The sequence below is a fragment of the Abramis brama genome (genome assembly GCF_963993115.1).
Source record: "Abramis brama genome assembly, chromosome: 7".
In the NCBI taxonomy this organism is placed as follows: domain Eukaryota; kingdom Metazoa; phylum Chordata; class Actinopteri; order Cypriniformes; family Leuciscidae; genus Abramis; species Abramis brama.
The window spans coordinates 31562385-31572945 of NC_139969.1; the positions used below are offsets into that span (position 1 = coordinate 31562385).

Below are 10561 nucleotides of genomic sequence, written 5' to 3' on the forward strand. Positions count from 1 at the left end.
TCCCAAGCATCATTCCATGAATAAAAAAGCTTTTAAAAATAATATAAACTGTAACACTTTTCACTGAACAATTTCAGTGGTGCACTGTAGACATTTTACTAACTATAAGTAACTTTGCAACTATATCAACTAACTCTCATTAGAGTATTAGTAGACTGTCTGCTTAATTAATATCTGCTAACTTTTGTTTTTGATGGCCCGCCAAAATACAAGTTTCTGACTGTAACTTTGCAACTACATGTCAACTTACTAACCTGAATCCTAACACCTATCCCTAACCTAACAGTCTACTAAAGTCTACTAATACTCTAATGAGAGTCAGTTGACATAGTTGCAAAGTTGTGGACCATCGAAATAAAGTGTTACCAATAAACATTACAACAAAACTCTTTGACTTGCTTTCCAGTAAAAATTTAATTAAAAATTCTTAAAACTACATAAATTTACTTAAGAAGTATTATTGCTTATTATATAAGGTTTTCATAGACGGCGCCTCAAATCTATGTTTATTTTGTCTATCTGCACTGGCAGCATTTTCACTTTAACTGTTTTACAACAAGTGAAAAAATCTGCCAGTGCAGAATGATAGACAAAACATGCGTGTAGGAGATCCTTGCAGGAGAAAGCAGTGTTGCTTTTTCAGTAAATTTATATTTTTAGATATTTAAACTGGAAACTTTAGACAAAACTTGGGGGGAAAGACTCATAAAGAATAGTTTTGTTTTGCAATGCAGTGTTCTGGCACTATGGGTCTCACCTCTGCTGTGACATTAAAAAAAAAACAGTCATATATGCAATACCACCTTGTACCAATATAACTGCGCTTGCGTGGAGCGTCTTGGCAAAGATCGCCACTCCCCGCCCTCAATCACAAAGAGAAGAATTTGCTGAAATCCTTCACAGATCCCAACCCCCCAATAAACCTCATAGCAGTATGTCATACACCCAGGGCAGATAACCAGAATGCATCAGGATAAATCTTAATCAACACTGGAACGGTAGGTGACAGGAGAGGGGAACTGGAATGTAATGTGACGTTAGCGCAGTCTAAGTGAATTCTGTTGGGCTGTGCCAAAGCTGTTATTAATGGTGTGTGTTTCTGAGTTATTGAGCTTTATGTTGTGGCTGGTACTTCTCTCTGAAGCAAAGAGGGCAAGCGTAGTTCAAAAGGGCAGCAGGGAGCAACTATTGCTCTGTGGAAATGCTAGTCTGGGCCGGTGTTATAGTGTAGCAATTGACAAACAGATAAAGGAAGAACAACACATGGGAAAAGGAACTCGTTCTAAAAAAGTTACAGTTCTAAAAGAGATTTTATGGGTTTAGACAAAACCAAAATGTGAACAATGCAAAGAAAGATTTCAAACAAATGAGAGGAACATTTATATTGAATGTACTACAAAAAAAAAGACATTTACGACAAAGAAACAATACAACTGGTTCTGGGATTCCTTTCAATGCGTTCTAGCAAAAGAAGCGTTGTGAAGATGGTGTTTCATATGTTTGTTTCACCAGCATCACAAGGAATTACATCAGAGACCCCCAATCTATTGGGGCCGAGACGTCATCAATCGGTCATAAATCAAAGTCCAACCTTGAGGCAAAGATCAGCACATTCAAATGTCAAAGTTCACATAAACCAATTCTTCATTTGGGCTCTGGTTTAAAGCAAAGTCTTCAAAATGTTAAACGCACAACTTTATCTGTGATGTTCATGTTGACCCAAATCCATTTTTTGATAACGCTTATCATTTACCAATGCAATTAAGGTAATTGTAATGAAACAAAAACAAACGAAATAAATAAACATATTCGTGAAAAGTTACTATTGTTGAAATACAAACTTCAAGTTTTTAATTTGCTTCAGTGTACCAACAAACAAAAAAAAAGATCCGTGACCCATGAGCAAACATCTGGCCTATGAGTACAATTGAGTACATGACTCGAAAATCAATGCAAAATAAGCGTTGTTGTTTTAACAATATGGATTAATACTTCATTAAATTAAAACAATTCAAAGAAAAATAAGGGAAGGGAAAAACAACCACTTTAGTCATGGCTATTATTTATTGTTCCAGTGTTAATGAACTAATCTGAGAAAGAAAAAGAAATTAACAATGACATCCTTCTCAATACTCTGTACACTGGAAAACAGAAGGGAGAGTCAATCGGTTTAAGAACATTGCTTTATGACTGGTGATGACAATAAAAAAAGGAAAATCATTTTGATTAAATTTATCAAAACTATGTGGTTCCAGTGGTTCATGTGAAAAACCATTTCAGAAAAAATGGAAGGTCTGAACCTCAAAATCTATATAAAAAAAACACACCTTTGCAATTTTATCATGCTTTGGATATTTTCAAGACAAAACCAAAACAGTAAATCTGTGTTTAACAGACTAATCAGAATAATTTGGAATTGAAAAAAAAAAAAAATACAACCATGTTAATTAAAATACAATAAACAAACACCTTTTACAAACACACTACATTACAGAAATAAATAATTGTAGAGGTTGTAAAGGTGGCGAATCACAACGATAGCGAAATGTTTCTTGTGTTGTCCACACAGCATCCCCTATGACACAAAAAGCTTGTCCAAAAATGTCACGGATTCACTCATCATCATGTGAAGAAAGGCTCTTCTGGTACCCCTTCAATCCCCAATTTCAAAGCCATAAGATGTTTACACGGGAAACTTGTAGTTGGGTAACTGTTTAACAGATCAGAGGCCGTAAATCAAAAGCACTTGAGACTGAACTCTTTCACGAGTGAATTAAACTCATTAATTACTGTCATTGCAGTATGCTTGAGCTTCAGATGGCGACTTACAAGAAACCTTCACTACTGGTTGATTCTGGCACACATTACTCTCTCTAAAACATTCAATAAATTGTGAAAGCAAGATCCAGATTGAACATTGTCCCTTCATCAGCTAAAGTCGTGACCACAGAGGTGAATCACACTGAAAAATAAACAGAAATATGCATTGATATTTCACATCAATGCCGTTAGGTAGTCTTATACATCCAAAAATCACTGCAGAAAAACCTTTTCTGCAGTCTTGTGTTGTAACAAAAAAAAAAAAAAAAGACATCAGAAAAGAAATCCTGAGTGCCGTTTGTTCAAACAGAGATATATAACGGTCATTTTATTTATGCTTTGCTGATGATTTACATTCAGATTTCTCCACACTTCCAAAACTATTTTTGTTTGATTAGACCATATTAATTTGATAGCGAGATCTAGGAAAAAATGTGTTATCGAACTAAGCAGGTCTCGTGCGAGTTCCTGCCATCTTTGATACCCTGTGTTAAACCATCTCAAATCAGTTCAATCTTATAAGAGCTTTTTTTTTTTTTTTTGTCTCATTTTCTTTTAAAATTCACATAGAAGGTGTGCAGATTTGTGAGCGACGTCCACTGCAACAAACAAAAAAATATTTAAAAGGAAGGGCAAGGCTTCAGTCCTACTCTATTTGACATTATCTTTATTGACAAATATATGCATTATTTGAACAACGGTAGCTTCATAAATATGTTGGCATTTGTCAATAAGAACACCTTGACACTTAATCTTCAATTCCAGTTTCAGAAAGATCAACCTTTTCTCTCTCTATCTCTATCTCTCTCTCTTTCATCAGATCACTACAGTCCAATCAACAACCTTGTCTTTCCAGACGGGTGAAGTATCCGTTGGCATTAATATGTACAAATCTACTTTTTTTTTTTAAATGATTTTTGATCCACTTACTCCTCCAAGCAACATTCATGGTGCAGGGTGTGCTCTGAAAGTACCAAAGGCATGTTAAAGACGACTCTCTCTCTCTCTCTCTCTCTCTCTCTCTCTCTCTCTCAAGTGTTGTCCTCATAGATAATCTCCATCATGGACGTCCAGTATTCCACGGGGTGAATCAAAAACTGGAGTATTTGGAACAGATAAGGCCTCTGCTCAAGATCACGAACACAGACCGAAAACAGATGACAACCCCCACACCCTGCCAGATTTTAAGTACAACGCCGAAAGCGATGTTCTAGAGAGCTGAAGGACAGCAAATGGCTCCCGTCCCATAATGCCAGGGTTTAGGCCAAGGCCATGGGGCACCAAGTGTCCCCTCTCACGGAGGTTGCCACGTCAGCCGTGGACGTCAGGCCTACATTCGTGTACAGACTCTCCTGGCCGGGGTACTTCACCATGGAGCCGGTCGTGCACTGAACATCCACTTGGCCCAGCAGCGTCGAAGAGTTGACCTGGATCAAACCGGTGAATGTTAGCGTGACAAATAAAAGGCAAACCATGTTGTTGTCCTCAAATGGTCTATTTGAATAATGTCTTGAAAGCACAAAATGTTGCAAGTTCTATGAGTAATGCAGAGGAATCATTTATCAAACACCAGAATGATAGTCCACTTTAGACATTCCACTGACTCTCATTTATTTGCAACTATGTCAACTAACTCCCGTTGGAGTATGAGTAGACTGTTAGGTGTTAGGGTTAGTAGAATAAGTTAACATGTAGATGCAAAGTTACTTATAGTCAGTCAAATGTCTGTTGGGGCGCATCAAAATAAAGTGTTAACAGATATTAAAGGGTTAAGTCAGCCAAAAATGAAAATCATCCCATAATTTATTACTCACCCTCAAGCCATCCAAGGTGTATATGACTTTCTTCTTTCAGCCAAACGCAATCAGAGTTATATTAAGAAATATCCTGGCTCTTCCAAGCTTTATAATGGGAGTGAATGGTAACTTCACAAAAAAGCTAATCCATCCATCATAAAAGTAATCCATACGGCTCCAGGGGTTAATAAAGGCCTTCTGAAGCAAAGCGATGCATCACTCTTCAGCTGGAACTAGACTTGCGTATGACCGTTACCGGAAGCCAGTGATTATAGTTATTAAAAAGTTATAAATATTGATATTTTTCTTACAAAAACGCATCGCTTCGCTTCAGAAGGCCTTTACCACGTTACTATTCACTCCCATTATAAAGCTTGGAAGAGCCAGGATATGTTTTAATATAACTCTGATTGTGTTTGGCTGAAAGAAGAAAGTCATACGGCTTGAGGGCGAGTAAATCATGGGATCATTTTCATTTTTGGGTGAACTATCCCTTTAAGCAGACAGTCTATTAACACTCTAATGACTGCTAGTTGACATGCAGTTGCAAAGTGATTTAGCTGAATGTCTAAAGTGGACTATCGAAAGAAAGTGTTACCGCAACTTTTTATCTGTAAGTTTTGTAACATTTTAATGCTGCATTTTTACAACACAAATACAGCCTTTGAAAAGGAAAAATAAGGGTGTATGAACTTACTGATGTTACAGGCACCTGCGTCGATGAAGGACTGTTCTTTGTGCACTCGTCTGAATTAGAAGACGATGAAGATGTTGGAGTCATTGGAACAGAACTACTTCCTGTGAATTATTTTAATAAGTCAGTTTCTTCAATCACACATAAATGAAAGCTTTTATTATATTTAGTATCACTTAACATACCAGATGATCCCTTTGTTTTGTTCAAGGTTTTTGGTTTTCTTTTCCTTGTCTGAATGCCTTCTTTCTTCATGGCAAGGGGTCTAGGCACCTAAAAAAACACATGAATCCAGATTGTAAAATACTGATAATAGGTAGCATCGCGTTTATTTTAATTGTTCCAATTTGTTTTATTTCAATTGTATTAGACTTGTTTAGACGGAATATCTAGTATAGCCTACCCCATGTAACTTTGTGTAAAGTCCGCAGGCGTTGCACACGGGCTCGCCGTCCGCGTTTCTGCGCCACAATGTCGTCGTGCTCGTCTGGCAGTTTGCGCACGACAGGCCGATCCGCCTTGAAGACGACTGAGACAAAAGCAATTAACAATGTCATTAATTAATACTAATAAAGATCAAGCCTCTCATATTTAGCAATCTAAAATGGTAGAATGAAAATCTATGTTATTAATTTCTGCTGTTAATTTAACGTTTCAGATATTCAACCTATGCGCGATATTTCACTTTAGTTTTTTACTTGTATAATGCAAAGTAAATTTCATTGCATAAACAATTAAAATGAAAAGGGGCTTCGATTAGACAAATATTAAATATATTTATATAATTTTTAAAACATTTGCACACTGTATTTTTGTAGCCTAAACAATTAACGTTTAATGCCTGCAAACTTGTCTAGCCAATAAAAATAGCGTTTATTATGGGAGTAGACCTGTGAAGATGTTCCCAGATAACCTCTGGCTATTGTTTGAAATAAATAGGCAGGAAATTGAGTGGTTAAGTAGCTCATCGAGACGACGCTCACCATACGCTTCTGAGGTTTAATTAATGGTCGGCTGAGTCCATTCATTTTGCTGTAGAGACCGCAGGCGTTGCAGAGAAAGTGACCCGTGCCGTCGCGTCTCCACAGCGGGGTGGAAATGGAGCCGCAGTTGACGCACTCGCGGCTCTCCATCATGTCGTCCAGCAAATCTAAACACACAGACAGTCGCCCGTCAGTCAACATCACTATTCACCATCAACTTCAATGTGCGCCAAATGAATTGCGCAGACTTGACACATTGCAACAGACTAATAGCATTAATGACAGGTGTGACTATTGTTTTTTTCTGTAACTCTTTTCGGTAACACTTTATTTTACAGTGTCCTTGTTGCATGTTAGGCCTACATGTACTTACCATAGCAAGAACAGTGAATTATGCATAATTATATGCAACTAACCCTAAACCAAATCCTAATCCTACCCTAACCCTATAAGTACGTGTAGTTAATCAATATTACTCAGTACTTAAATATATAATTACACTGTAACAATGAAACCCTAAAATAAAGTGTAACCCTCTTTTCTCGTATTAACTGATGTCCAAATTTACACATGCACGAAATCTGGAATAGCCTAAGCACTTTATTTTCAGAGCAGCTTGTTATTACCCGCATATTTTTAGTCTAATTACAATTAATTATATTAAAATGTGCACACTTACGCACAGTTATATACGGAATATTAGAAGCCATGGGCTGCAAATTGAGAACTTCGTTAACCATTTTATTTAAAAAAACGTAAATTTCAATGACGTTCTCATTAAAAGTTTCATCAGACTACAGGCTACACAATTATCTACCACTGTTGTTGTATTACGTTGTTATTTGAAACGTTAGAATTAGTAAATTGGTTCATTCCTTTTTTTCTTTCTTTCTTTCTTTTTTCTTTCTTTTAATATAAATTAGTTATTACATATTTTTGACATGTTCATATCAATTATATATTGACCCTAATATAAAAAATTGTTTTTAGGGTTACTGCTAAAACCCTAACCCTAACCCTAAAACAAGCCTTAAATTATAAGGCTTGAACTCCCACATAGGAAGTCAGAACAAAAGATTGGAAGGTCTTAATAAAAGTTTTTTGTTTGTTTGTTTTTTGTTTTTTTACACACAAGTAGCCAATAGCTAAAAGGTTCAACTGGTGTTTCAAACTTTCTGTAATGACGCAAGTTAAATTCCCCTCCAAAAAACGATTGCTCGTATTTTCACCTGTCGCCAAACAGGCTACAGATGCTAACGAACACAAGTAGCCTACTGGCATTATATAAAACAATATTATAGTTTTAAATATCACAAATAGCCTATATCGTTAATGTTTAATAAAAAATCTAAATAAAAATATCTACCTGTGAGACTGGCGACATATTATGTGCCTTAACATTTAAAATAATTTAAAAAAATAAAATAAAAAAATAACTGGATTATTCACAGACTGCCAGAAATGTGACGGAAACGTGAGTTTTTGAATTTCACAGCCAGAAAGGAATTTTGATATGAATAGGAATGAATGGCCATAGCTTACCCCCGTTGGGCCCCCGGATGGACAGCGGCGCGCTTCTTGACTGCAGGGAGTGCAGCATGGAGTTCTCGAAGGGCCCCGCGGGCCACGCCGCCGGTAACTGTGAGAGCTGCGGGGCCACATAAGGGTACGGGCTTGTGTAAGATCCACTTATTGGTCGTGAAAGGTACTGCTCTCGAGCGTTTACATTCAGAGGGTTAGTGTAGTTGTTATCCCTCGATGTGCCGTTATTCATAGGCGGACTAGGGGAGTAGTGGAAACGGTTGGAGGTATGCGGGCTTCCAGTGCTGTAGGACGGGCTCTCCGGTGCGGACTGTGACCAAACCGAATGGCTGCTTACCGCATGGCTCGGCTGGGAAGAAACCCCTGGTTGTAGATAGGACAAACTCGGTATCATCGTTCCAACGCGAGACGTCGGCACATAAACGGGAGAATTAGGGTTGGAGTGCATGTAACTGGCCGATGGAGAGTCGTTATAACCGGCCTGACTCTGGGCCGCGGCGATGGCTAGTGTCTGATACATGTCGGTAGGGTCCACAATTAAGCCTCCCTTATGCGTCTCCCTTGTGTGTCCACCTGAGATGATGAGTTTGTTGCCCTGGTCTAAATCCGTGAAGAGTGTAACGTCGTCAGAATTGGGCAGGGCGTTGTTGGGATGCCCAAAGTGAACGTAGGAGTGTAGGGGCCTGGCCTCGGGGCGACGGGTTCCCACCGCGTCCAGGTGCGTCGGCGTCGGGGATCTCAGCCGGTCCCTCCGGTCAGTGTTCAGGTAGCTCTGCTCAGCCGGAGACCCTGGGCTGCTGCTGCTGGACACTTCGCGCTTGACCATGGACCAGCTGTTATCACCCAGGTCCATCCAGGATCCCTTTTATATCTCACAGTGTGTGGAAAATGGAGAGGCAAAAGTGCACTGAAAATGAGAACATAAAAATGTTGGAATATAGAGCGTAAAGGGAAATGGTCTCCAAAAGAAAAAAATATATAGATGCTATATCATTATAATGTTAGATAATTTAAGAGGAGCTCAAAGCATAAAGTAAATAAACTTATCCAACTGTTAAAGTTCCTCTCAAGGTTTATTATGATTTAGCACTTAAAATATTAATTATGATAAAGGCTATGTTCACTTTTTCTTTTACCGCGGAGACAGTTTCACTTCAGAAAGCGCACAATGGTGCAGCTACTAACTTACTCAAATCATTCATGATTATTGTGACATCTTGTAGTATTCTAAAATTAAAAGTTGAGCTGCATGACATGAATGACCGAACACACAACTTCACTAAATTCCAGGAAAACAAACGCGCGCGCGCATACACACCCCATACAGGGCTTTACACTGAAGATCTGAATCCATCCGTGTCGCAAATCCGTCCTCCCTCTTGATGAAGCCTCATCATAATTACAAAAAAAAAAAAAAACAGATAGGAAACAAACCGTAATATGTCTTTGCAGAAAAGAGATAACCACTTGATAAGACCCACAACAGATAAGAGAGAGAGAGAGTGAGAGAGAGAGAGGGAGAGAGAGAGAGAGAGAGAGAGGCAGGGTAAAAATAATCCCAAAATGATTTAGACTCTCCTCGGCTGGCACCGAACTCAGCACCAAGGCAAGCGCTGGGAAGGAAATTTATAATCAAGACTCGGATAAGGGAAGAAAAAGACACCACTGACCTATTGGTGGTTTGCCATAAGTTGGTGTTCGCGGGATCCAGCGGTTCTGTGGTTGCAGGACTTGGAGAACTATTAGGAATGAAAGTTTTCTGTTCACTCGTGACGATGTTTAAGAGAGGAGGCGCCTCGTGCGCTCCGAGCCTCTGATTGGACTCCAGCTTGAGCAAACACATCTGCTCGATAGGGGTGCTGCGCTTCACTTTACACCTTACTTAGTGTGCATGTCCTTGATATCGAATGGAAAATGCGAGTCTTATAAATCTGACTACATTTTCACAAATGGAAGGGACGTGTTTAATTGCTTTAGCGGACAAGCAAACTATATATTTTTATATAAAATGTTCCTGAAAGGGTTAGGGTTAGGGTTAGGGTTATTTAAATGTATTAAATTAATAAATTTGCCGACATGAAATATCGGTGTAATTTAAAAAAGTTCTTTAAAATAATAATAATAATAATAATAATAGGCTAATAATAATAATAATAATAATAATAATAATAATAATTAGCGTATAGGCTACTTCCAAACATATAGCCTTATTGCAGTATAAAAATGTGAGCGAGCAGCAAAATGCCTTTTCGATCATTAAAATCTTTATTTAAACTTGGTTCAAGTTGAATAAACTTAAGACAATAACTAGTTTGACCAACTAGCAGACGAGGTAATCAGTGTTAGTTTTCTGATTCACATTAAACCTAGGCTTCTGACTTTAAAAAGTTAGGATAGCCTTTAAGAGGGGAAAACAGTATTTAAAAAAAATGTTAATACGCAGTTAACGCAACTAATGAATAATATTTTATAGTTGTACATTTAATTTGGTTTAAATTATTTAGTATATCTACTGTGAGGGACATCACGCAAACAGAATGATGAAATCACTTTTCTATTTGTTTTGATGTTGAGCCTTTTCTATGCTATGCAAATTGGGCTCGTTGCTAATTAGTTCATCTAAGACGATGGGGCATCATTTAGGATTGTAAAGGATCCTACACAAACACCCAGCGGGCAATAGGCACTACTGAGTGCTTCACTTTGAACAGATGATAATTCATTCA

The 10561-nt window shown here is 38.0% G+C and overlaps 1 protein-coding gene across 3 annotated transcripts; it reads right to left on the reverse strand.

Moving 5' to 3' along the window:
- Positions 1 to 1365: 1365 nt before the first annotated feature.
- On the reverse strand, positions 1366 to 9710 carry gata6 (GATA binding protein 6). Of its 3 annotated transcripts, none has more exons than XM_084119578.1 (7): positions 9506 to 9710; positions 7836 to 8742; positions 6294 to 6460; positions 5714 to 5839; positions 5496 to 5583; positions 5314 to 5414; positions 1366 to 4247 (listed from the first exon to the last, which is right to left on the reverse strand). In XM_084119578.1, exons 2-7 carry the CDS (start codon positions 8686 to 8688, stop codon positions 4080 to 4082), a joined length of 1503 nt encoding a protein of 500 aa, XP_083975704.1. In that variant the 5' UTR covers positions 8689 to 8742; positions 9506 to 9710; the 3' UTR covers positions 1366 to 4079. The 3 variants fall into 3 exon arrangements, with proteins under 3 accessions (XP_083975704.1, XP_083975706.1, XP_083975705.1); XM_084119580.1 differs by lacking the exon at positions 9506 to 9710 and adding an exon at positions 9154 to 9437; XM_084119579.1 differs by lacking the exon at positions 9506 to 9710 and adding an exon at positions 9025 to 9236.
- Between the last annotated feature and the right edge of the window lie 851 nt (positions 9711 to 10561).

Coding starts and splice junctions, on each gene's coding strand:
- gata6 (XM_084119578.1), bottom strand. CDS start 8,688: ATGGACCTGGGTGATAACAGCTGGTCCATGGTCAAGCGCGAAGTGTCC. Junction 5,840..6,293: donor TTAAACCTCAGAAGCGTATG/GTGAGCGTCGTC, acceptor CTTTTGTCTCAG/TCGTCTTCAAGGCGGATCGG. Junction 5,415..5,495: donor CAAAACAAAGGGATCATCTG/GTATGTTAAGTG, acceptor AATAATTCACAG/GAAGTAGTTCTGTTCCAATG.